At 44.7% G+C, this 27974-nt stretch overlaps 1 protein-coding gene across 3 annotated transcripts in view; it reads right to left on the bottom strand.

Moving 5' to 3' along the window:
• Positions 1–27974, bottom strand: part of LOC138489065 (protein mono-ADP-ribosyltransferase PARP14-like) — a 1946959-nt gene that overhangs the window by 1389219 nt on the left and 529766 nt on the right. For all 3 annotated transcript variants that reach the window (XM_069616628.1, XM_069616629.1, XM_069616630.1), the window contains exon 7: positions 21794–24051. In XM_069616628.1, coding sequence (XP_069472729.1) covers positions 21794–24051 — 2258 coding nt within the window. The remainder of the gene's footprint in view (positions 1–21793; positions 24052–27974) is intronic.

The following is a 27974-nucleotide window of genomic DNA, read 5'->3' as shown; positions in this document are numbered from 1 at the left end:
TATCACCACATTCATCACACTTAACTATAGGGTGTTTTGTTGTTTGCCCTTGTTTAGTTTCCAGAGTACAGCAGTATCTTGGACAGTATAAGCACAGACAAAAGAGCTGGACATTTGCTGGAAGGAATGAGCTTGGGTTTCATCATAACTTATGTTATGTTACATTGTGTTCCTTTGTCATGCTTTCAATAGATCAGGTTGAATTCTAGGTTCTTATGTTATGTTTTTGATGTGGAGCCATGTGATATGTGAATTTGAGTCTAACAGGGGGGTTTATAATGAGAAATTACAATCACAGCTAGGGGTATATGCACCTCTATGGTATAGGGAGCAATCCTAGTGTGAGTTTGAGAAAGTCAGTGAACAGGGTGTGTTTAGATGGCGTTTTCTTGCTGTTGCTTCCCCCCCTCCCTATCCATTGCCTTTTGCCTAACCCTCTTTTTCCGGTTTCACCATTTCCCGTGCCTATCCACAACCGGAGGATCATGTGAATGCAGCTTCTGTGGTTAAGCTGAGTGTGGACTTGTACTTACAACAGAATCACAAGCCTAAGGTTTACTAACCCCCATGGCAACATGGACACGACAGCCTCCACCTTGGCAGGTATAATGAAGATGTTACAGGACGCTCAACAAGAATTACATTATGCTAGAGCAGAGACTTCTGCATTACATCTACAGGTACAGACATTGACCACTCAGGAGCATTCATTACATCATAATGATGGAAGAGCACAGGCAAGTGGGAATGCCACATCGAATATCAAATGTTCATGAGAACGCCAATTGCATTTCTTGTGTAAGTCATTGGCTTTTCAGTCAATGCAAACGGCTTTTGTAATTTCTTACTTGATGGGGGATGCTGGGGCATGGCTAGTTCCTTTAGACAACCAAGATGACCTTCTCTTGTAGGACTGGTTTTGTTTCAAGGCTGAGTTTAGCAGATTGCTTGATAGGCGTGCAGTATCACTTGCTTAAGACAAAGAATTGTTTTCTTTGAAACAGAGTTGGTCTCTAGGCGCTCAGGCGGATCTGTAAGCAAAAAGGTGTGGGGTGGGTTAGTGGGTGAAGAGGGCGTAGGAAATGAGAAGGTGGTGTACTGTTGGCAGCTTCAGTTCGGTTTTCACTGTGCGCTGAGCGTGGGTGTGCCTATAGGACCGAGCGAATCCTCGCATGCTGTTTTTGCGATCTATGTGTTCATTGTTTGTTGTTGCGGTGTGGTGAAGTCTGTGCAGTTTGCAGTGAGAGAGGAGGTTGTGTGGGTTTTTGTGTCCGTTCTGTCCTCAGAAATCTGAGGTTTTGTTAAGTGGGCGATATGTCTCTCAATCCTTGTATCAGGTTGTCATACTGGGTAGGTATATTCTTTCTCTTGCTTTACTGACTTTCAAGTTTTTGGTGCGATACCGTGTCCGGTTTCTAGCACATTTATTTGGGCTTAGTTCCCCCGGGTGGGCGGAGGAATAAGTGCCGCCACCAATAGCGCCCTGATGCCTCCGGGCCTGGTGGTTGCGCAGTATAAATAAACAAATACAATAATAACAACAAAACAGACAAACACCACAAACCACGAACTAGCCTAGCCAAACAGAGCAGACCTGCCTTATCTAAGCTATGAATACCAAGCCCCATCCTTAAAGGAGCACTTATTAATGCCAGGTCATTAATAGCCCATGCCACAGAAATTGCTGACATTATACAAATAGGTAACTATGACTTCTTAGCCATTACCGAAACCTGGCTACATCAAGCGGCTGGCCCAGCCCTGATGCTCGCTGTGCCTACTAACTACACCATCTTCAGAGAAGACAAAACTAACTCTTGTGGAGGAGTCTTAGCTCTCATTGCCAAAATGAATTTGTTAATAAGAATAGAAACGCCCTTGCACACCAAATCCTTTGAGTCCTTAACTGTCAAGCTCCTAACATCTAACTCACAAACTATTAACATACACTTTATCTAAAGGCCACCAGGATCCATTGGCTCCTTCGAAGAGGACATCTCCACGATCCTTTCAGATAATTTAAAAAACTCATCACTCTTAGGAGACATGAACCTGGGCTTCAATGATGACAAAGATGTACAAGCCACAAACATAGCTAATGTCCTTTCAGAGCTCGGATTTAGCCAAAGAGTGACACAGCCTACCCACGAGAAAGGCCGAACACTTGACTGGGTGGCTAACCATAAATGCAACACAACCATCGCCTCCATCAGTCCCCAAGCATGGACAGATCACGCTCTTATAGCCTTCTCTATAGATGTTAAAATCCTCCAACCCCAAAATAATACTCTAGCACCCCCTACGCTAACAAGGAATAAAAAAAAACAACTACAGACAGGCTATTACCGCTCATTCTTCCTACCCTAAACTCGCTGCCGGACACACTAGATCCATCATCCCTAGTTAATGAATTTAGCACAGTTATGGCCAATGCCCTGGATACTATCGCCCCATTAAAAATGGGGAACAGCAAACCTAGAGAACACCTAAATGCCTGGTTTAGCCCATTCCTAAAATCACTAAGAAAAGAAAAACTCAAGTGTGAACCATCTTGGAGACTAGTACCATTAGAGGCGAATAAAGCTACCCTATTAACATCTCTACAAAATACAAAACTGAAATAAAGCAAGCTAAAAAAGAAAGCTTTGACAATAGAATAATGCAAGCCAAATCAGGAACCAAGGAGCTCTTTACAATACTAAAGGAATTGGAGAACCCTATCCGGGTACCTGATAACTGTGTCAAAAATAAGACATGGCGTTCTAACATTCAGAAGGCCCTTAGTGTCAGAATTGCCACCCTCCAAGTTAAAATTAATAAGAAAAAACTAAACATACCTCCTACAACTAACCAAATTGACAAACCACGTACTACTGCCAAACCAGAACAAAGATTTAACTTCACCAAAGTCTCCATACTGGAGGTCGAAAAAATTATCTTATCGCTTAAACCTTCAAATAGTCGAGGTGATAACTGCCCTGTTCAAATAATAAAAGACGCTGCTAGATACTTATCACCATTTATCGCTAAACTTATGAACTCCTCATTCTCCTCAGGCACTATACCGAGCAATGTTAATGAATCTTGGGTCCTCCCCCTCCTTAAGAAGCAATCACCGGACCCGGCTATACCCACAAATTACAGGCCCATCACCACGGTGCCATTCCTGCTAAAGATTTTAGCTAGTGGCGCCTATTTACAGATGATCTTAAGGCCCAGGACGAAGAGCTGAGAGACCAAGAAAAGACTGCCCTGCTTCTCCTTCTGGATCTCTCAGCAGCGTTTGACCCGGTGGATCACAAAGTGCTCTGTAACCATGTAGAATCAGCAGCACACTTCTCGCCCCAAGCTATAGCATAGATCAAATCATTTCTAAGTGAGAGAACCATAAGGGTCTTCTCTACCTTAGCAGCTGCAGACCCTGCTCCCATTACGTGTGGTGTACCCCACGGATCATGCGTCCCCCTACCATGTATAACATTTTTACTAAGCCCCTGTTTGATGATTTGGACCTTCTAGGTGTCACCTACACTAACTATGCAGATGACACCCAGATTCTCATCCCTCTTTCTGGGGATTACAAACAGGATTTGGCTTTGGTGAATAAGATATACCTCATTATCCAGGCATGGATGGCACTTCATTACCTATGCCTGAATGATGACAAAACAGAACTCATCATACTGGGGACTACACATAACATTAAGAAACTCAGCCAAGACTACACAACCTTTGTCATAGACGGCCACACAAGCAAAGTTGCTAAGGAGGTAAAAACACTACGTTTTTACCTCGACTCTAGCCTCACCCTGGGAAAACAAGTGAACGCTATGGCATCATCCATAGCCTATACTTGTAAGCTGATCAGATCGGCTAGACCTTACCTTTCTACAATCAGTTGGACCACGCTGTCAAGAGCACTCGTGCTGTCCAAACTGGATTATTGTAACACTCTGTTTGGGGTCTAATAAATACATTACTCAGGAAATCCAAATACTGCAAAATAATGCCCTTAGAGCAGCACTAGGAATCCCTAAAAGAGAACATATATCAACGACTAGAAGACAATCCAACTGGCTCTCCACAGTTGACAAAATTAAACTTAAAACTGCATCTCTAACATTCAAATGCCTCAATAAGTTACCACCGAGCTACCCAACAGAGAGGTTCAAAAGAAGAGTCACATCCAGACCTACGAGAGAAGCCTATACGAACTGCCTACGAGTTCCCCCCCTTCAAAATGACTACAACTGGAGGGAAGAGTTTCCCCATCAAAGCTGCCCAACTGTGGAACTCCCTCCCACCCACCTTAAGGACTGACCAAATATACCCACACTTTAGATTAAATATCATCAAGTAACTTAAAGAAAACGAGCTATAGTATAGTCTAGCTTTACCAGCTAATTGACCTAGTAACCAAACTGGACACTGACCTTCTATTGCGACTCCTTACTTGTAATGCATATGTACTACCTGCTGTATTCGTATTCATCTGTATTTTTGTGACTAGGTAACCTTGTAACTTGTAAGCCTAAAGTATTCTTCCTCTTGCGCCCCGATACCCTCTGGTCTGGCACGCGCTACAAATAAAGAAACAAACAAACAAAGCACTATCCCTAGTTCGATGGGGTTATATTATCATTCACCTGCTCCTTTCTATTTAGTGTCGATCGATAGTCCATGGTGTAGGTATATTCTTTCTTTTCCCTTTCCTGACTGTCTAGTTTCAGGGACAGTGATGAGACTGGCCTCCAGCTAAGTTATTGAGCTTAATACACACTGGAGGGCGAGCATGATCCCCGTTTAGGTAGCGGTGTTATATTATCATTCCCGCTACTTCCTATATATTTGCTGTTGGTGATCCATTGCTGCCCGCGTTTACGATGTGGGCCTGTTGCTATTGCTGGGTCATATCTTTCTCTCCCTCCCGATTGATCTGTGGGTGTTCTTTGGTATGATTCGATATGGATTGTCTTAATTGATAAGTGGATATGTTGTAGATCCGTAAATATGGGACAAGTTGAAGGATACAGTATCGCAAATAGATCGCCAGCCCCAGTCATGTACGGATTTTATTGATTTAGTGTAACAATTGGATTACCGATTTGCAGAGAGTAAGGGAGGAAGGAAACCAATACTTTTGTGAAACTAGATAAGATAAGCTAGGTAAAGGATAACCGAAGTAATTATGTGGATACTATGCAAAATAGGAAGTATACGAGGTCCATTGAGTCAGGAGGTATAAGACAAAAGAAGGTGGAACAAGCAGTGTATTTAGTGTGGTCTTTCAGTGCACTTTGTGCAGGAATGCCCGAATACTAGACGGTGGTGGTGGGCAGGCCAGAAAAAAAAACATGGAGACTGTTAGGAAAGAGTGGGGGGAGGGAGGGGAGATTAAACCAGCTTGGTAGGAAAAGTACAAGCACCTACGTACACTTCAATACCCCCGCGAGTAGAACCTCACATATCCATTCTGGTTAACTTGCCGTTTGGGGTTATAACGATTACTACGTCCAAAATGATGGATTCAGGGGCTACAGGTAATTCCATTGATGATTATGGAAAATCTGGACATTCCATTACAACACAAGGAGAGAATAGAACCCATACGGTCAGTGGACTGTTGTTCCATCTTAACATAAAGGCCCATTAGCACTCCGACAATGCCTGCGAGTAAGACTTGTTTTCCCATTCACCAAGAACGTATAGCATTCAATTTAAATCGCAGCCCCACCAGTTTAAGATCCTATTGGCTATGCTCTGGTTAGTGTAACGTAATCATACTGTTGACAGGAGATAAAGGGCAGTGTCATTTTGAGCAAAACAGTGTGAGAACCAGACTGAAGAATCATTAAGTCCAGCAGCACAGTTATCAATATGTTCCCATTATAGTCAGATGTTGATTGATTACAACAGAAATACCTATATGGCGTCAGAGGTTTACTGAGGTCTTTGACAAATTATGGGCAGAGACACTGCTGCTTCCATAGGTAGCATGAATACAGTATTGATTTGGAACACAAAGCCATGTTACGTGTAGTCGTATTTACGCAATAAACATTGCATTAAACATACTCGAGAATACTTGGATCACATGTTGTAAATAGGGTTCATTAGATCTTTCCAGTCTCCCCTGTTTTTGCCTCTATTTTTCATACCCAAGAAGGAGAACACATTGAGAGCCTGTATTGATCATAGAACAATCAATTAGGTTACCATTAAGAACAGGTTTCCACTTTCTTTAATCACGGTTTTGTTGGGCCAGATACAGACAGCTCAAGTCTAAAAGTTAGATCTGCAAGAAGCATACAACCCTAATTACTTATTAGACAAGTCTTAGTGAGAAACACCACTTATTTTCAGACAGAGGTGAGCGCTTAGCATAAGATGGCACTCTAATAAGTCATAAAAAAAGGAGGGAAAAAGGAAGAGTTATGGAAGTACACAAATGTCAATACTTTTAAATGAACCACAGTAAGGCAGGATAGGCAGAGTTCTACTGGAGAGCAAGGAAGTCAATTGCAAGGCCCAGCTCTTGGAGAGAGCAAGCAGAAGGGATCCAGGTTCACACAGTGGGGTTATGCCCAAAAAGTCTTGTAGATAGTTCGCACACAAAGGATGAAATTAAAGTCAGGAAAAGTTAGCTAGGTTGTCCCAGGCCAGCCCAGGTTAGAAAGTTAAGGCTTTACTGTCACCCCAAACGATCTGTCGCAAGGGAAGCCAGGCAGGACACAGTACCTTAAGTGTGAAGGAAGCTCCAGCGGGGGCAGTTGTTCCTGGCAGCGGGTGCAAGTCGTGTTTCGTCCAGAGGAAGAGGAGGTCTCGCCGTGGAGGAAAGATGAAGGTCGTTGCACTGCCAAGGAAGAAACCAGCCGCGGAGTTGTTCGGTTAAAAGGTACTACCCTTCTCTTTGCGGTAGTGGTAAACCGTGGTATTCTGGTTGCCAGGGTGCTTGGCACGGGCAAGACGGCCACGAGATGCTACAGGAAGGTGAAAATAAGGCAAAACTGGTTATCCCCACCAGTCAAAGGAAGAAGACTCTCCGGACTGGAGATCTCCTCTGTCGTCGGGAAAAGTGGTGAGACGGTTCAACAGGGCTCCACCGGTGGTGTTGTCGTTGCCGGTCGGCTCAGCTTCTCCCTCCTCGGATTCTTAGGTCCCGTCGCGACTTCTCAAGTTCCAGTCCCCAAAGCCCTGCTTTTATGCAGAAAACCCCAATTCATTCAGCCTAGCTGTCAATCAAACATGCTAAGTGGTGAGCCAGCCGGCTCACCACTTGGGCCAATCACACAAGAGTGCGACTTGAGTTACCAAGGTAACTCAGTCCAGAGTGCCTAAACCCCCTCCCACACCCCCTGTGGTACCCAGACAGAGTGGCACCACTTTTGGAGGCTTCTGTGGAGAAGCCCGCCAAAAAGTGGAACAAAGGGCTCGACTTGGGTTGGAGTGACAGAAGAGAACACAAACGCCATTTTAGAATCGAGTTCTGGCAAAAAATACCAACCGGTGAATTAATATTAAATAAATAAACCAGCGGTAGGTTCGAGGCTATAAGAATTAAATAATTAAAGTTGGTAGCCTCAAACAATGGGAAAATCCCATAGAGATATATTCGCAGTTGAATATAAAAAGTAGTATCCACTGCCACCAGCCAAAACTTGATCAGGGGGGACGGAGACGTGCCCCCTCGAACAACAGACCCCGGGGCAATCGAATTGCCCCGACCAGTATGTCCACAATATGATGGTTTGTACTGGTTTCTGTTCATAATTTGGGACTAGTAAAGCCAGTGGTGACTTTACATGCCCTGGGAGACAGTAGTTAGTGCCAGGGTATGGAGTCTATGTTGGGGGGTCGCTACGACACCCCTGGGTTACGGCACAGAGGGTGCTGTGTAACCCACATCAAAAACACATGAGACCCTATGGAGTAAAAGACCCCATAGCCCATAAAACACATAGAAAGATAAAGGAACACCTCAAATCATGTCTAAGAGTGGGAGTAAAAGAGTCTCACTCTTAGCAGGAGAAGAAAATAAACCCCAAAAATCCAGCAGAGCTGCTGGGGGACTCACTAGGTTTGGGAAATTAGCCTTTACAGAGAATTCTCCCTAACAAACCTTCAACCCAGGGCTCTACATTTTCTCCAAGCCACCAACAACAATTCTACCCTTTAAACTATTTACAAATGTAATACATACCATTTGGTACGAGTCAAGGAGGGAGACGGGTGGAAGACTGTTTTCTGTACCAAATTTGGTTTGTTCGAATATACAGTGATGCCTTTCTGGCCACCTTCCAGTTATTTATGCAGGAGGTTTTACAGGGATATTTTGGTGCATTTGTTATTGTGTATATTGATGATATTCTCATCAGTTCGGACAATGAAGAAAAAGCACCAAGAACATGTAAGAGCAGAGGTGCAACGGAAAGGCTGATGCTCTGTTAAGATGCTATGAAGACGACAAGGGGTTCAGGAGCCTAGACCCATTGTACCTCAGAATAGAGTGGTGTGGATGTGGTCTACAGAAATGATCGATTCCATCAGAAATAGAATGTCCAATGAGGACAAGGTTGAATGATGTACGCATGACCCATCAAGGTATATTCAGGAAGGGTTGCCATATCAAGACAATAGGATGTTCGTCTCTACTCAAGACATGCAAAAACAGGTGATTGTGTGATCTCACGAGGGACCCTAAGCGAGACATCCAGGTGAGCAGAAAACAAGCTTAGCAATACAAAGACATTTTTGGTGGCCTCAGTTGTGCCATATGGCATGTGATTACGCACAGAAATGTGAAGTATGTGCACACAACAAAGCAGTGCATCAGAAACCTGTAGTGTTGTTGAATCCTCTACCCCACCCCTGACCCGCCTTGGGAAGATGCGTCAATGGATTAACCAAATATACAGGGGTATACCGTATTGGTGGTGGTGTACTAACTGCCCAAAATGGCTCATTTCATACCCAGTAAGGGCATTCCAACCATTGGGCAATTTGTGCAGTTCTTACGGAACATAGTGAGGTTAGATGAATTGCCACCTTCTGTGGTCACCGATAGGGGATTGCAGTTCACTTACAGATTTTGGAAAGGCTCCAGATTTTGGCAAGCCTTCTGGGGCGAAGTGGGTGGCAGTATTTATTTTTAACAATATGTTTTATTGGTTTTATACAACAACAAATCAGGTCAAATTGGAGTACATGTGTAAGCACTATTCAGATATGTGAGACAACAACAGCATAGGCAATGCATTTACTGAGTTTCAAATTTTGGGAGGTTCCATGGTCATGGGTCGGAATGATGGGGCAGCAATTAAGGGTTCGATGTTTTGTGGGCCATCGAGATGCTGGTGGTCGTCGCACTATTCCCAGGAATTGTTCTGTATAGTACAGGTAGGGGGTCCAGATGTTGTAAAATGTTCCCATAACTCCCAGTCGATCGGCCATTACTTTCTCTGTCACCGCTTTGTCCCAGCATTTTGCCCACCACATGGCGATTGCCGGACCTGCAGGATGCTTCAATAGCCATGCAATCGTGATTTTGGCTGCGGTAAGGAGGTGGCTAATCACCTCTGCCAGGTGACCCTTCAGTCAGAAAGTGCCCACGCTTGGTTGCCCAATAACACAATCCCAGGATCCCATGGTATTGTCAGTCCCATAATCTAGTCTGATTCAGGACCTCTTTTCCAAAAATGACATTGACTTTGGGCATGCCCATAACAGGTGGAATAGTGAACCCGTTTCAGCGCATCCTCTCCAACAAAGCGGGGACTACTCCAGATTGCATTTGTTCAGAATTTCTGGGTCGACATACCACCTGTAGCATACTTTCACCGCCCCTTCCTTATTCGTGACGCATTTTGAGATTTTGTGCATGCAGTCCCGATACGTTTCCATTCTTCCATTTCTAATTCTCTTCGTAGGTCCCTCTCCCATCTGAGCATTTGGTTCTCCTTACTGGGGTTGCCCTTCTCTAGGAGCTTGTACAGGGTTGATATCTTCCCCCTTCGGGCCATTGATGTTAGTGTGAGTTCCAGCCGGTTAAGTTCCCTGCACCCCTGCATTCTAGTGTTATGCTGTGAAAGCCAGTGCCGAAGTTGTGCACAGCGGAACCTTTCGGTTTCTGGAATTTGGCATTTAGTTTTGCTTTCTTCAAAGGAGAGTGGTGCTCCATTCGTGTAGAAGTCCCTAATTAGTCTCAGGCCCCCCTCGCGCTATTTGCTAAATCTCTCTTGTTCGCGTCCGGGGGGGGCCTGAGAGGGGGGGTGAAATCTGCGTTATTCCAGACTGGAGTGAGTGGCCGCAGTGATCCCCCTGTGGCCCCATTTGCTTGCAGCCTTTTTCCAGCACTGAACTGTGTTTCTGGTGGCCGTTAGCGGGCTGGTGTCGTGAGATTGCTGTGAGGTGTCGTAGGGTGGATAGAGGTGACGAGCACCAATGTTCTTCTATTTGTTTCCACCGGGGTATTCTCGTGTCGCTTTGCCATGTGAAAGTGTGTGATAGTTGGGCCGCCAGATTAGATCTAAGAACGAAAAACTACAGTGCAGGCTATTGAGGTGAATCTCTCTGCGACTTGTCATACGTTTGATTTTCTGACATGTTGTCCCGTAGCAATGCAAGTGGCCCTAAGAGTAAGCCCCTACTCTTTATGTCAACTGAATAAAGAAAAAGTTGCCACTCCAAAGTGTTGCGACAGGAGTGTTTAATCGCAAGTGTATCCTTAGGTTAGTTTTGAATCAGAAGTATGTCCTTCGGTTTACACATGTTTCGGCCCCTGGCCTTTTTCAAAGCCGGACATTAGACTAATCAATTACGCTCATTTCCTAAAAGTCTGAAGCCTGATTCTCCTCACGATCACGTTGCTGTGAACAAAACAGCAAGGGGAATCAGGTTCTGGACTTCTAGGTAATGGGATTATCCCGGGGCTTCAGCCGTTACCCTGAATAATATTGGCATTCAGAAGAAAAGTACAGAAACTACTGGGCGTAATTGATTAGTCTAATGTCCGGTTTTGAAAAAGTAAAAACAAATAGGTGATGGCTGGAAGGTTTAGAATGAATCTTAACCTCTGGCTTTGATCAGGGTAACCCTCCAGACCATTGTTCTTTGCCCGCCAAGCCATTACAAGAGGGGAAAGACCATATGCAAAACAGGCCTGGTCCAACCCCAAAAAGGGGCAGTCCAGCCCGAACTGCAAGGTCACCTACCTTCTGCACGAGACCACAATCATCCCCAAACATGTTTCGGCCTTGTTGAGCCTCATCAGTGAGGAGCAGCTTGGGTCTCTAGGCACAGCAGGCATGGGACCCACGTCTGGGAAACCCTCCAGACCATCGTTCTTCGCCTGCCAAGCCATTACAACAGGGGAAAGATTTTTGGAAAAGCCCAGGGGCCGAAACAAGTGTAAACCGAAGGATATACTTGTGATTCAAAACACTTGTGATTAAAGACTCTCCTGGCTCAACACTGTGGAGTGGCAACTCTTTCTCTATTCTATATCCAAGAACATCTGGGACCCCAAGGCATCCCCGTGATGCTCTGTGAGCATCACACTTTTTGCGATTCTTGGCTTTTTCCTGCCCAAGACATAATTCAAACCCCTTCTTTGCAACCTTTGGAGCTCTCCTGAGCGTATGGTTACTGGTAGGGCCAGGCACTGGTAAAGCAGCCTTGGGACCAAGTTCATTTTTATTGCTACAATTCTCCCCAGCCATTAAACCTTTTGTTTGTTGCTAGTGCTCTAGGTCCCTTAATAAAGTTCGGATTAGTTGAGGGAGGTTGGCCCAGTCCACCCTCTCCGTTCTGTTTGGTATGTTGACACCTAGATAGGCTATTCGTGATTTGACTCATGGGATGGGGCTAATGTTTGTTAGAGCTTCTCTGAGCTCCCGGATAACGTTTACTCCCAGGGCCCTTCATTTCCCGTAAATTGACCCTGAAGCCTGATTACACCCTGAATGCTGAGATCTCCTTCCAGAGTGCTTCCAGAGAGCGCTCAATATGTGTTCGGGAGAGGAGAACGTCATCATCATACATGGAGACCTTATACTGGCTTTCCCCCAGCTGTAGCCCCTGTATCTGCATTATTTCGTAATCTGGAAGCAAATGGCTCCATTGAGAGCGCAAATATTAGGGGAGATGGGGGGGCAGCCCTGGCAGGTGCCTCGGGATATATGAAGCTTCGAGGATCAAATCCAGTTGATTCTTAGTGAGGTGGAGGGATATTGATAGTTGGCCAGGACTCATTTGCTAAAACTCGGACAGACTCCAAAGTGGGTTAATGTCTTCTGGATGTAATCCCAATCTAGTAGGTCAAATGGCTTGTGTGCGTCGAGTGAGATTACGGCCATTTCTAGTTTCATTCTAGAGGCACTTTTGATCAGGTTTAAAATGCGCCTGATGTTGTCATGGGTGGTACGACCCAGGATGAACCCTGTCTGGTCTGGGTGAATTAGGTCTAAAAGGGCCCTTGCGAGCCGGGTCGCGAGGACCTTAGAGAAGATCTTTGCATTGTTGTTCATTAGTGTGATGGGCTGGTAGAATGCACAGTCCTCAGGGTCTTTGGGGATGAGTATTGTGAGGGATTCCTCCATAAATGGTGCGATACTCCCTGTGGCTAGGAAGGAGTTAAAAAGCGGGGCTTAAGATATGAGCGTACACCATGTACAAACTTGCGGTGAAACAGTCTGGCCTGGAGCTGTGTTTTTTAGGGTTTTTATAGCCTCTTTCACTTCCTCCGAAGTTATGGGGAGTTCAATGGGTTCTAATTGTGTCATTTCGCACCTTCCAGGGGAGTTGGCCAAGTAGTTGCTATGGTGGATCATCATTGCGCTCATTTTGTCGTCTTTCAAGGACAGTAAGGACCCGTTTTTGTTTCTCTTTGTGGAGATGTTATTTTGGGTGTGTACATTTTTTAGTTTACATAGCAATAGCCTATTTGCTTTATTGCGGTTTATTTAGTAGAACTGTTTGATGTATGCCAGTGCTCTGGCTGACCCATCTGCCAGATGCATTTTCAGCGCTGTTTTAGACTTTTTGAGCTCTCTACTTGCCTTTCCTGATTGGTTCTGTTTATGTGCCCCTTCTATGACCGCTACCATCTCCTCCAGCCTATGCTGCTGCAGTTGTCCCACCCTTTTTTTGTGCTGTAGCGCACATGATTACTATTCCCCTGATCACTGGCTTCATGGCATCCCAGCTACCACTTCCGAACATCCCACTGAGGAGCTTTCCCCAAAGTAATGAGTGAGGGCATTGGATATTTCCTCTTTGAATACTGTGTCTTGCAATAGTGAGTCTTGCATCTTCCAATGCCGTTGCGGTGGGTTTTGCAGACCGCATACCTTGATCTGGACCTGCACTGGGGCGTGATCAGAGATCACCCTTGGGTGTATTTGCACTTCCTCTAGGCAGGGGAATAACTTGCTAGACATTAGGATTAAATCTATCCTGGAGAGGCCTTTGTGGACATGGGAATAAAATGTATAGTCGCATGATCTCTCATTGGAGAGTCGCCAAACATCTACAGAGCCTGTTTCCCTCAGGAATTCTGTGAATCCAATTGCTTGCGCAAAGTCTTATCTCGATGGTGGATGGTCTTGTCATTATTTGGGTTGGGGACCAGGTTACAGTGCCCTCCTATCAGGAAACTGCTGTGAAAGCGACTATGTCCGGCAGGATTGGGTGGAGGAACTGGTCCTGGGCGCTGTTCAGGCAATAGATGGAGGCAAATGTTAGAGGTTGCGCTAGTAGGTAACCCTTGACCAATAGGAATCTCCCCCCTGGGTCTCGTTTCACCGTTACCTGCGTTAGTGGTACTTCCTGGCTAAAAAGCAGTGCCACACCTCTTTCTCCCCCGCTGTTGCAAAGTAGCATTTGTTGAATCGCCTAAAGTGGATGCGCTTCCCATCTTTCGTTAGCAGGTCTGTTTCTTGCAAGCAGGCTACATGGGCGGAGAGTTCGATTAATTTATGCTCCACCATTTACGTTTCCCTGGAAAATTAAGGCCCTGCAAATTCCAGGAAACCATGCAAAGTTCCCTAGTCACGTCTGCCGCCATATTTATGCCATTCCCTCCCGGGTTCTAGCTTCTGACCTCTGTTTCATGTGCGGAAGCTCTATGCCCCCATGCTTTGCCGTCCCTGTGTTGTTGCTTTGGTACTCCACCGGTTTGACCCGTTTCCCAACCAATTTTCACCCCTACTAACATAACTCCTTGACCCCCTCCCCCTTCACACCTTCACCCCTCCCCCAAAACAAGAGTCGAGTCTGAGACCAGCCCACAACTCTCAGGGCAACCGGCTCAGAGCCCGACAACCAATTTTTGTGGACACCCAGTGCCCATTGGTTAACACATGAAAGCGTAGCAATAGCTTAAGCAATGCTATATGCAGTTATGGCCTTTGATTTCGGATGACCTTCACATTCTTGGCCCCCGTTGACAGGTCCCTCGGAAGTGCCGGGCCTTCCTTCCAGACGTGTTTCCAGGGTGCATGTTGCCATACTTCGGTCAGAAGCGTTAGGCGTGTCGGCGGGGTTCCAGAATGGGTGGATCATGCTTGTCAAGGAAATGTTCCCTCGCACGGCTTTGTGCCTTTCTTGCCTCTTTGTGATAGGCCTTTGAGATGCCTTCTGTCTAGTCCAGGGCTCTGTAGTCCCCTTTGGCGAGTCCTCTATGGGTGCCATATCTTCCTCCTTCTCCTCCTCAGCATCCTCCTCCTCGTTATTTTCCCCTGCTGGGTGCAGTAGCTTTTCAGCCTCCTTCAACGTGCAAATTTACCCGGCTATCTGGGAGCGTTGGGATGAACCTGAAGAGGTCCCGGGTGAAGTTACCCAGCTCTGCGTCTGTAATTAAGGTTGGGATCCCACGTAATCGGATGTTATTACAGCGGGAGTGGTTTTCGGCGTCCTCTTGCTTAAGTTTCCTGGGCTTCACATCTGGCCTCCACTGCGGTAATTCTGTCTGCTCCCTCCTCGATTTCGTATGATTGTTCACACATCGTTGACTATCTCTGCCGTTCTGTTCTCCACCTCGTCCATGCGCTGATCTAGCAGCTCCGTACCTCTTCGGTATTCCTTAATTATGACTGTTAGGAGGTCTTGCAGGTCTGTATTGGTAACCCCTGGAGTTGGTGGCGGGGGCGGGCGTCTCACAGTCTCTTTCTCGTGACATTGCATCTGGACGTTCCCCTTTCTTCCCTTTGTCTGCGGTGGGTGCCGAGAGCAGCGTAGCGATGTCGACTTGTTTTGGGGGCCTTCGCCATGTCCCCCCTTGGTGCTCTGAGAGGTGGCCTTTCGCTCACGTGGTTGTGGGCGATTTTCTCCCTGCGGCTCTAGGCACCTTTCAGTTGGATGGGTCGTGCTGGACTCCCAGCAGTATGGCTCTTGCTGCACTTGCCTTCCTTGCTAGTTTCTTTTTTGTGCCAGCAGCTAAGGATTGAGACCAGTTGAGTCAGGGGTCCGATTTTTGGTGAGGTGCAGGTCTCTTTCCCTTTAGGGTGACCCAAGTGGGTGCTTACCGGGGACCCAGATACCCCAATCCTCAGTAGGCGCCTCGTGTCTTAGCCCCGGTCCTCTACTTCAACTGTGGGACATGGACAGATCCCCTGGGGCAGTGGTGGGTGGTTGTACCGATGTGGAGTCATGTGCTATGTGAATGTAAGTCTAACGGGAGGGTTTATCATGAAAAGGGACTATCACAGCTAGGGGCATATGTACCTCTCTGGCATTGGGAGCAGTCCTGATGTGTTTTTGAGATCGTTTAGGTGGTGTTTTTTCCCTGGTGCTCCCCATACCCACTCTATCCATTGCCTTTGCCCAACTCTCTTTCTGGTTTCCCCGTTTCCCAGTGCCTATCGACAACCTCTACCCAACCCGCTTTACCCCTTTGGTTGCCTCAACATGGCAGGTATACACAACTAGGCATCTGGTGCCAGCCAAGGTAGTAGGGTCATGTACATGCAGCTTCCGTGGAGAAGCGGAGTGTGGTCTTGCACTTATGAGAGGATGGGACTGTGGGTGGTGTGAAAAATTCCCACGTTTTGGGGTTGGGAGAGGAGAGTGAGAAGACCATGGTGACAGGAGGCCACCACCTGTTTTTGTATGTAGGGTGTGGAGGCGGTTAAAGGGAAGGTCCCAAAGGCTTCCCACTCCCCAGCCCATTTGTAACCTCTGCTCCAGTCATCCTGACTCTTCCCAGCTATGCTAGCACCTACCATCTTAATTATCAACTAATATAATCCCCAAGCTTTCCAAACACCTGTCCCCACCAAACTTCAATGGATGTGCAATGTCCAGCAAAAAGAACAGGTTTCAATTAAAGGCAGCAAAACCAATTTAGGGAATCGAATGCTGGGTCCCGCAACAACCAATCAGGAAAACTGCTTGCGCTAAGCAGGAGCTCTGCAACAGTTGACCGGTGGTCTCAGAGAAGAAGAGTGGAAACAGCCACTGCAGTAACAGTATTGAAAGCAAGGTCGTAGACGACATTTCTAAAGGTTTGGTCCAATGAGCCATGCCAGAGCACAAAGACCAATGCAAAACAGCTGTAAATAACACTTCAAAATCAAAAAACAATTTTCCTGTCAGCGTCTGCAACATTTATTTATGTTTACATTTATAAAGCGCTCACACAGCCCGCAGGCATCGAGGCGCTGTTACAGGAATTGTTTGTTTTTCTTAGTTGCGTAATTGTGGTTTTTTTTGGTCTTAGTTACGTATTTATAATGCGCTTAACACCCAGAGGTTTCTAAGTGCGGACCCGGGGATCGAACCTGTTGTTGCTTTGTCGTCTTGCTTCCCAGATGCGCACGCTGCCGCTGAGCTATCCTCCCGGGACGTTTACACCATACATGCCAACATTAGCCATTCAATTCAGGAAATGCTCGTACAGACCCGGTTTTAAATTTGCATAGCGTACTGGGTTGCCAAAAAAAGCAGGCATGATCCACATTCAGAGATAAAAAGATGTAAGAACGAGAGAAATGTTCTTGCAACAGTCTACATTGCTGCCACATCCAAGACTCTTCAATCAGCCTTACCATACTCTGTGTGCCATCCCATGTATGTATTCGGTATTTAGTGTCATCCCACCGGCATTAAGAAGCCGGTCCTCATTGGCCCCAAGGTATTCCTAAGAAATGTCACTGCCAACGGTTTGCCCCTTTCAAGGTGAGAATCCACATTTACTGATTCCCCTTTTCAGGTACTCTTCATGCTCCCCATTAACTTTGTCAATATTGTCATTCCTGCTTCAACTCGTAATCATCTGGTGTGCCAGGTACTATCCACTAATGTATCACATAGCTTAGAGCCTATAAACCTGCAGTTTACAATGATCTCAGCACCAGGTGCTCACCCCAATAGGCTGTCTCAGTTTGACTGGAAACCTTGCCCTGCATGAACGTTCACTGCACACATACACGCACAATTGCTGCAGCAGGTGCCAAATTCACTAATCTCAAACTCGTACTCCAGGTTGGATTTAAACTATGCACACCGACTAGTGAATTGACCCCAAATAAATTTAAATCTCTACACAATCTGACAGTTGCTTGCTGCAGCACCATCATCCACTGTAGTCTACAGCTGGACTCATTTTTAATTTATACTTTGCAAAATAAGCATTCACAGAGTCATCTACGCTTAGTTTCAAGCTTGCTGCCATTATTAATCCGCCTATTCCTCCTCAGACTCGTCGTCCTCCACGCTCTAGAACAAAAACATGCTATATTTTTATTTTTTTTAAACTTTTTTAGAAACAAATCGATAGGACATCTATGACAGTAGATAAAAGCCAGTGGCTCCTGTAAACCATTAATGGCCAACCATTTAATTCTGCATCATCCTCTCATAGAAGTCATCCTAAAGCATTGAGCTATGATGAACATGCTTTCTTTATGGTTCAAGCTGGCTGAGCCTTCCTCTTCTGTCCTAGGCATACACTGAAAAGTAGTCTACAACTAGAACATAGTCTGTCAGTGATCTGAAAAGGTTTGGGCATTAGACTAGAACCCTACATTATGCTGGCATGATCACTAGGTTTGGTAACAAACCTGTTTCAGAGGCATCTGGCATTACAAAGTTGACAGATGTAAAGCCCCTGACTTATAAGAGCACTGCAATGAGTACCAAGAGATGGACAGTAACGACTCCACTCCAATTGTTTTAACTAATTGTTGTAGTAAGATCGTTGTGTTTGTTCTCTCCCCTGTTCCCCTCCCTTTGCCTTTCGCGCTCTGATACACCGGTGTATGAGCGCGATCTAAATAAAATATATCAAAACCAGAAGAAACCTATAAATATTAAGACACTAAAACACATTATGTACTATGCTGAGCAAAAGTGTGAATCTGGCTGCAAGTGCTAAACACCTTACAATTACTAAAAACATCTACTAGCCACCGTTGAACATCTGTGTAAACAGCTGTTGGGAATGTCTGACAAAGACCAGCCTTTAATATTGTGCTTTATAATTTAATGGTTCGAAACTTTTATGGTGAACTTAAAAACTGACCAATTCAAGATTTCGGCAGTCTTTGGATCTACTGGATTGCATGGATATGTGGGCTTTGAGAAGCCTGGACAAAGCCACAATTAATATACATGATTTAACTGATTTTCCATACTATGAATGTCTCCCTTAGTCAGTCGAACACTATGGGATACACCTAGATGGTACATTAGCCATTAGCCTCTTTGCTAAAAACAATGCTCTTTGATGTTTGGCTACATGTTCTGCATAGATTGAGATGGCTACAAGCACCAGTGGGCACAGCGTGTATGCCCATTTTGTGCTGTCATAACAATAGGTGTTTCCCTTGGCCTTCACCCCAAAACTATCACTTGTGTACACATGGAAACTGTGAGGGGTCAGAAATTAGAGGCAGACACAAAGTGGTAACGTTTCCAACATCAGACATCTTTCTTGAAATAAAAGGGTTGGGTAAAGGCCCATCTGTCCCTATCCTACCTCAGAAACGAAAACTAAAAATGAGTCTGTGTCTCGTCAGAATTATATACACTGCCCTTGTGTCCAAAACATTAACCTGACCCTCACACTAAAGATGAGCTAAAAGTATAAGAAAAGTGTCTCTGATGTAAGTTTGTTAAAAGGTGTTCAAGACAAATAGATTAATCCAACAAAGTAATCCTTGGATCCAGAGGGAGAATACCCTTTTCCCTGGATGTTTCAGGTAGGATGGCAAAGTGTCTCTTGAAGAGAATGATTCCTTGAAGATGGCAACAAATGTTTCTTTCAAACAATCCCCTCGAGGATGGCAAAGGTGTCTCTTTCAAACAATCACTTACTAGAGATAGCAAAATTGTCTCTTTCAAGTAGTTACTTTCTAAGGATAGTGAGAGTAGTTCTTTAAGGATGGTGAAAGTGTCTTCAAAACAATTTATGGAGATCCTCCTGGTATACTACCCCGATAGGAAGCCCTTTGTAGATGTCTCAGATCCTCTGGTAAACTCTCCTGCAAGGTATCTTTTCACAATATGAACTTCGTTATTTTATTTCAACTTGCCTGGTACTTGATCCGCCAGGACTTCTTTTCTCTTCTGCTTTCTACAGATCCCCAGGGAAATACTCGCCTGCCAAGTAATCTTCTGCCCAAATGCTTACTGCCGATGTTCTTTCACCAGGGCTTCCTTTTAAAATGTTCTCAATATCTTTCAGTATAGTACAGTTCTATTCCTTTACCGTATATACTTTCTTGGTTTAAAGTATTACTTGTTCCAACTTTCCCCACATTGACATTCGATATATGGAGACTTGTTCAAGTTTTGTATTAATTTCGCCATCAACATTTGTATTTATTTGTATTCATTATTGTTTTATATAGCGCCTTAATCCAAGGTGCTTTACAGTTAAAAACAAAACACAACAAACATAGAACAGTAGAAGCAGTAACAGTAAACATGAATCAAGCCATAAAATCGGTATGTAGAACAATTTGCATATGAGGGAGAGGAGAGTAGGGGGGTGGGGAAGGAAAGAGTAATGAGTGACGTGGGCTATAGAGAGAGGAGAGCTTAGGAGAGACGGAAAAGGTAAAGAGAAAGAACAGTGAGAAGGGAACTAGGAGGGTGAAAAGGAGAGCGGGGGAAAGTGTCAAGGAGGGGAGTGAAGAAGTGATTTTTCAGTGAGGAGCGGAAGGAGGAGTAGGTGGAGGAGGAGCACATAGAAAGAGGTAGGGAGTTCCAGTGTAAGGGGGCAAGGAGCTGAAAGGAGCGGAAACGAGAAGAGGCACAAGGAGGTGGGGGAACAGAAAGTAAGAAGAGATCAGCAGATCGAAGGGCGTGAGAGGGGGTATAGAATGAGGGGAGAGGTAAGGAGGGGCAAGGTCATGAAGGGATTTAAAGACAAAGGAAATGAAATTTATGTTGGGAGTGGAAAGGAAGCCATCCTAGGTAAGAGTGAGTTGGAGATGGAGTCATGGGGAGAGAGTAGACAGAGGGTGCGGATGGCAGAGTGGTAGAAGGATTTGAAGGGAGCAAGATGGGAAGCGGGGAGACCGAAGAAGAGAGGAGAACAATAGAAAAGGCGAGAAAAGATGAAGGAGGAGATTAAAAGTTTGGTAGCATGGAAGGTGAGAGAGGGACGGACTTTACGGATGTTCAAGAGATGATGGCGACATGCCCGAGAAGTGAGGGAGATATGAGAAAAGGAAAGGGAAGAGTCAGCCTAGATTACGAGCATGGTTGGAAATAGGAAGATTAGAAGGAGAAAAATGGATAGAAGGAGGGGGGATGGAGAGGGTAGGGTGTTGGAAGGGGAGAACAAGACTTCAGTCTTGTCAGTGTTAAGAGAGTGAGATGACATCCAGTCTTTAATGGCAGTAAAACAGGAAGAGAGGTTGAGATGCAAGTCTGAGGTGAAGGAAGAAAAGGAGAGGAACAGCTGGGTGTCATCAGCATAGAAATGGTGAGAGAACCCGAAGGAGGAGATGATGGAGGCAAGGAGTGAGGTGTAAAGAGAGAATAAGAAGGGTCCGAGAACATTCATTGGCTTCTGGCAATACTTGCTCCAATGTTCCCCATATTGACATCTCATACATGGAAGATTTGTGCAAATTATGTCTTTGTTTTCTACTTGGTCTGCATGTTTAGCTTAGTAGTTCTGTTGATCCATATCGACTCTTCCTCGCCTCAGTACTTGAGGCTTTATGGGAGTTGAGTCTATAGATTTTATAGGACTTCTAAGGGGATTTTGTTTGGAATTTTTATTTAACACAAAAACATCAAAGACAGGAGTGTTTTGTGTGTGTTATGTACATTTGAGTTGTGAATGATATCCTGCCTAGAATGTCTAGCAAGAATAGGTTTCAGAGTTTTATAACTGGAGGGATATGTATACCAACAGCATGCCATCAAGAATTTAGGAATTATAGGGTCTTCTTCACATGAAAGGGAATAATACTGCACCTCTACCGATGGGGTCACCAAAAATCCCAGACATCCATTCCCTCCCATGTGATCCTCCCTCATAATAACACCCCCCCGAGTCCGGGTCAGGTAGCGGCTACCGTCCCCCAGCCACATTGGAGAAGATCTCAGGCTGGGGATCAGTGATGACTCCAAAGGATTCATCACAAAGCCCAAGACTTGTTCAGTATATCTTAAAAATTAAAATACAAACTGCAATAAGCATGGTCAAACGAAAACAGGTCCATTCTGGACAGTAAGCAAGAATCATGTTCTTACAATCACTTTAATAAGACAAAACCAGTAAATATGCAATTGGAATTGCAATTACATAATTATGGGTAAAATAAAGAAAACAACTTACTTTAGCATCTTGAATGTTCCCTTTTTCCAAAATAACTGTAAGGCCATTTGTTTTTAATATCTGAATATCCTTTTGGTTTCCCTGAATACTTTCTTTACATTCAGTGTTGCTCATTGCTTTTCGCATCGGTTGCAATTGACAACAATTTCCAAAATGTTTCTTTAAAGCACCAGTAAAAGCAGTCACTGTTTTTTGATTGGAATCGACAAAATGAATCTGCTGGAGGCTGCTTTTCCCTGGATGAGTTTCCAGATGCTCTTTAAGTGCTACAACAAGACAATCCACACACAAGTCTAGCGGGAACCCAAAAATGCCTGAGCTGATTGCAGGGATTGCTATCGAACTGTAATTTTTCGATTCAGTAAAACCAAGACTCTCTTTGATTATCTTTTTCAGCAAGAACTCAGAATTTTCCCGAGTGGAGTCCTGCCACATGGGTCCAACAGCATGTACTACATGTCTGCATGGTAAATTCCAAGCAGATGTCACAGCTATCTGACCAGGCTTCAGCTTTCCATTTTTCTGAACAAATGTGTCACTATCAGTTTGTAGCTGCGGACCCGCAGCATTCAAAAGTGCCAGAGCCAACCCTCCGATATGTCTCAGGTGTTCATTTGAAGCGTTCACCACCACATCAACTGGGTGCTTGCACAGGTCATCCTTGTAAACACTTACAACTAGTCCGCTAGGTAGCTTGACACAATAGCAGGGAATGCCGGACTCAACTTTACATTCCTCTTCAAATTCTTCTCCATCTTTCATCCAGTTTACACAACACTTAAATTTTTGTTTCACTGTAATAATCCAAGTCTCATCCAATTTTTGTAAAAACTTGTTTGCTCCTGGCTTATTAACAGTTAGGACTTTAGAATGCAGTGAAGACAAGACCTGTTGGACACGATCAGCCATATCCAGAACATCTCTTCGTGGACCGGACAATGAAATCTGCTTCCGTTTATTTAAACAGTTCAAATCCATTTGGATATTTTTCTTCTCAATTTCAAGCAACATTTGATTTTTCTCCTCCTCCAGGAATTTTGCAACCACTTTATACATCAAAGGGATGGACAACTCTATTTTGGTATTCTCATCTATGAAATTTAAAACCTGATCATAGACTTCGGTCACCACTCCCGAGTAGCCAACAATTGCTACTTGAGTTTCATCTCCCTCAATTAAGACAGTAGTCATCTGTGAATTAAAAACATCCATCAAATTATTTTTCAGAGTATGCCATTCTTTCATTCTGGTGACAGTATTGTCTTCAAGAGCAACACACTTGCAGAGGAGTTCTTGTTTAATTTGTTGCTCTGCTGTCTCTATTGCATTTTGAGAGTTCCCCATCAACAGCACCACATTTCCCTCAGTCTTACAAAGAGCACTGATTTCTTTGGAAGTGAATAAGAAATAGGAAAGTTCCTCATTATTAACTTTTTGAATAAAATGCAAAATGTGAGGGCTGACATTAAGTGTTTTTTGTTTCAACGTTCGCTCACGTTCAAGGATTATACTTTTTGCCCCATACACTTCTGTAGGTAGTCCAAAAAGATTAACCCAGTTTAGTGAAGCATCATAAGACACTATCATTTCTGGAAAGGCCTTGTGGATGGCCTCGTTCAAGTTGTCACTGCACAGAATTGCATACACTGACGGGGAAATCTGCATATGTTCAGTTCTACTTTGAGTTTTCCTCTCAAGTTCTTTATTTGTTTGTTCTAGAATTTCAGTAAATTGGTCCTCCATTTTGACAACACTTTCCAAAGTTCCTACAAGACCAACCTTTCCCTTGGCACCATTATGAAGGACAAGAACTCCAACCTCCATCACGCTCTTCACTTTCTCTTGCATTGCTTCCCACACCATTGGATTCACTGTGTACTCAGCGGCCTTATATTTGGACATTATGCTTATGAACTTTGTGGTAACCTGTTCATTCCATGTCTTGGCAAATATCTTCCTCTGCTTAGATAATGAGGCCATGGGAGCAAGAATGACCTCTGTGCAAGGGGTGACTAACTGAGGCCAGATTAGCTCACAATAGGAATCAACCATTTCATTGTTCACATCTTGCATCCGATTCTGGTCTTTCTGAAGGTATTTCCATATATATGGATTTACAGTTAATCTAATGGCTTCAGGCAGTTTCAGAACTGGTCTATCCTTTCCATATAAAACTGTGTCCAAAGAGCTATAGTACGGGTACACAGAAATTGCTTTTTCTTTCATTGTGTGTTGTTTTGCCAAGACAGTGTTAATCACTACAGAAAGAAAAAAAATTGTTGAATCAAAGTTGAAGACTTTAATGATTTGTTCAAGTTAATAATCTATATTCTATATAGGTACATAATTATTTATCATTATGTGGGACGTTCCATACTAGGCTTAACAATTCGATCCAATTCCTTTTCTAAACAAAAAATGTGTTTTGTGCAGATATGCACAAAACAAAGCAGAATAACCATTTCTATATCCTAGATCAAATGTGTCATTTTGTAGAGACAGATCTTAAATAACTTTAGACTTGCAAAAACATACAATACATACACACGCAAATATATATATATAAAAACATAAATCAGATGTTCACATTTGCATACATAAAAAGGCATAGTTAAGGGGTTTTACATGGTTATCATAACATTTACTTCGACCATAATAGGTCATATCTTGTAGGTCGCAAGACTTTTTGATTAATTTCATTTATGTCAATAGGGAGTTTTCACTTCCATCCCTCCTACTACCCACCCCACCCTTACCTCCTGCCACCATAGACCTACATCATATGACCTACAAGAGTCGACAAAACCATTTTCAAAGTAAACGTGGCTGACCAAACCACAGGTGCATGGCACTTTCCAAAGGAAAATGAAAAATGTTTTCCTCCAACTTTTGACCTGGTCCATGAAAGTTCACCAAATGTGGCATGCAGCTGATCTAGCCAGATCTATGACAAACACTGTAAAGCTTCATGATCACAGAACCTGAAAAAAGGAGGGAAGGGGAAAGGTTCTGGGGGAAGGGCAGGGACTGGGAGAAGGGGAATGGAGGGAAGGGCAAAGAGAAGGGGAGGGGAGTCAGAGGTAGGGGTGGTAGAGGAAGGGAGGGGTTAGGGAGGTAGAGGGAGGGATGAGTGAGAGAGGGAGGGAGGGGTGGGGTGGCGGATGATGTATATGAATTGTTAGAAACCAGAAGCTGTCTCGCCCGGTAGTACCCGGGGATCTCGCTCAGGTGGCCAGGGCACGGCCATCACTTTTGGATCCACACCCTGGGGGTGGACCAGTGCAGGAGGATCACCTGGGTGAGCGATCTTCTGGGAGTGGGACACCGGATGGCATGTCAGCCCTCCCCCTGCAACACCTTTACCCCGTCCTACCAGGTAGGATACATGGTAACTTTACCCCCGGCCCCTTCCCTTCACAAACACTTCAACATGGACAGCCCGCTCTGGAAGAAAACGGACTCACACCCGAGCAGTGTATCTGACATGTCCCGCTACTGTCGTCAAGCAAAGTCAGGCAATTACGGACAATCACTCACACTGGACTTCCATTAAACTTCCCCACACGGATAAAAGGAGGAGCATGAGAGCACACACTGAGCGAGGGAGTAACAGCAGTTTTGAATCCACAGCTGAACTAGGGAAGAAAGACGGCAGACCAAGAAGGGACATAGGGACATTTTTGCCACCTTTTCGGCAAGAATATTTACTTTCAAGAAATCTTAGACAGTGAAAGCTTAAGGCCAGGAAGCCAGACTAAAGAATCCTGCATTGGGTATCAGAGATACCAATGGCATTCCCGCGTGGCTAACCAGTGCGGGGAGTAGCAGCAGCCGCTGTGGTATCGTCCTTGGCTTCTAAAACAAAGAAGCGCCAGAGATAAACACAGCCGGTGAGTTGCGGAGACCGATGCAAGACCGGTCTGTGTTGAAGTCAAGGTTGCAAGCGGCTACATTGTATAAACGAGCGCTGGAACGAACATTGTTAAACGCGTGTGATGAAAGACGCGAGCAAAGCTGAACTGCTGATGAATGTTTGTACTTGTGAAAGAAAGATACATTACCGTTGACAGAGTTGTCCGGCACCTTGAATGTGCTCAATCGAAGGTCTCCGTTAGGTATCCCGCAAAGAAGTGGCAGAAATTGATCAGAACATTGTGTGAAGTGAATCGATGTGGTCCTGCGATGGTTTAAGCAAAACCCACTGCATATTCGAAAGTCTTGATTTCAAGAGGAAACCGTAGACAGTGAGAATACCTGGTCCGAGCCCGAACAAGGGAGACCAAATGTGAATATTGTGCTAAAGGGATCGAAGCCCGAAGGAGGGACAATCTATAATCCGAGCCAGAACAAGGGCGATCCATGGTATGAGCCTGAACGAAGGAGACCAAATGTAAATATTGTGCTAAAGGGATGCGAGACAGAGCGAGGAATATGCATGGTCCGAACCCGAACGACAGAGACCAAGAGTAAACATTGAGGTAATAAGGGGGGTCCAAGCCTCAAGGAGGGTGACCCATGAAGAACATTGGAAAAGTGAACTTGTGCATGTGTAGATTCTGATAAAAGTGGAACTGTGATATTTGTTTGTTGCGACAGGCCCTCTGCAGCAAGAAACTTATTGGAAAAGAGGCTTTGGCAGAAGGCCCTGATACCCAAGCTTTGAATTGCATCCTTGTGCCAGAGAAGCCAAAGGCTGTGTGAAGCTCGAACTTGCCGCCTTGCCCCGTGCTGAAAACATGGGGAAGGGAAGCCAACTGCCTAACCATCCTGACATAGTTCTTGAACACTTTCCTTTTTGCATACACAATTTTCCACCACACTTTTTTATTTAGAAGGATTGGCAATATGTTTATTAGTATAGGCCCTTTTATTTTGAAAGAGTCGACTAGAACTGCGTTATTATTTTATGATCGTACCTTGCTCCCATCCTTAGATTTAGGTTCAGATAGGCGTTCAACCAACCCATTGAAGTTTAATAAACAACCTTGGCGCGCACCTCGAAGCACATCAAAGGACTGCTGACTGTGGCGAAAGTCGGATCTCTGCTGCGCCGCTCTTTTCCTGCACCCGACCTCGCTGATGTTAGATGAGAGCTCCTAAAGGAGGACGTCTTTACGTGTAACACGGAAGTTGCCTGGAAGCTGCTTGGAGGTGATTTGCTGGTAATGTTAATGGACTGCCTGGTTACAGGCTACTACTTGATACTGTAACTAAGTTAAATATACCCCACTAAAAAAGCTTTCCTTTTGCTCTCCTAGGGAGACTTTCATTGGTCTGCTGCCGCATGACACACCCCCTCCCAACACCGCCCACACACGATATTTACCCAAGGTGCAGCGCATATGCGCACGCACCTCGAAGCACATCAAAGGACTGTTGACTGTTCACTGCTCACAATTCGCAGTAGCATGTCAGCAGATTGAAAGAGGATACACAAATATAGAGTGTGGCTTTTGTTTAATACTTTAGAAGTGTTAATTTTTAGATACTCCGGATTGAAAGTCTGCGGTTCGCCAACCCGTTTGAAAGACGGTTGGCGCTGAAGGCGGGATAATGAAGGGTAAGAAAACCAAACTCCCTAATATAATGAAAGATCCGCGAGCTGACTTTTTTGCTGCAGTTTCTACACGCAGAGCTAGTCTGGCGCGGGCCGCTGCTCTCCCTCTTCCTCCCCAATTGGTTGACGAAGAGGAGGAACTACTAGCATGCGGGATAAGCTGCTCCAATATCTTGAAAACAAATGAGGACGCTGGTAATGTATGGTCGCAATTTAATGGCAGCTCACAATCCCTGTTTGCCGGAGATGTGACTGATCTGCCACAAAAAGATGCTTTGAAAACCATATGGAATGAAATGGCGAACACCCAAGGGGATACTGTGATGGTCCAGCAGCAGTTTGATGACACCTAGTACGTTTAGAACTGCTGATATGAATGCCTTCCAACCCAATAACATATCTGACTCACCTGACATAGGTAGCATAGACCTCAATAATGAACTGTTACCCGACAAGTCAGATAATACAGATATATGTACATTGATGGGGATTTTTAACCGCTTAATTTTGAGCAAATTAAGGCGGCAAACAGACTCATTATTACAAATTAATACATCCGTCCAACAGGTGCCTGCTGAGCTTAATGAGAGGTCGGCTAATTTGGCTTCTAAATCACCAATCCAC

This window comes from Ambystoma mexicanum, chromosome 9, assembly GCF_040938575.1.
Source record: "Ambystoma mexicanum isolate Mex_15411 chromosome 9, UKY_AmexF1_1, whole genome shotgun sequence".
In the NCBI taxonomy this organism is placed as follows: Eukaryota; Metazoa; Chordata; class Amphibia; order Caudata; family Ambystomatidae; genus Ambystoma; species Ambystoma mexicanum.
This window is presented reverse-complemented; position numbering and strand designations above follow the sequence as displayed.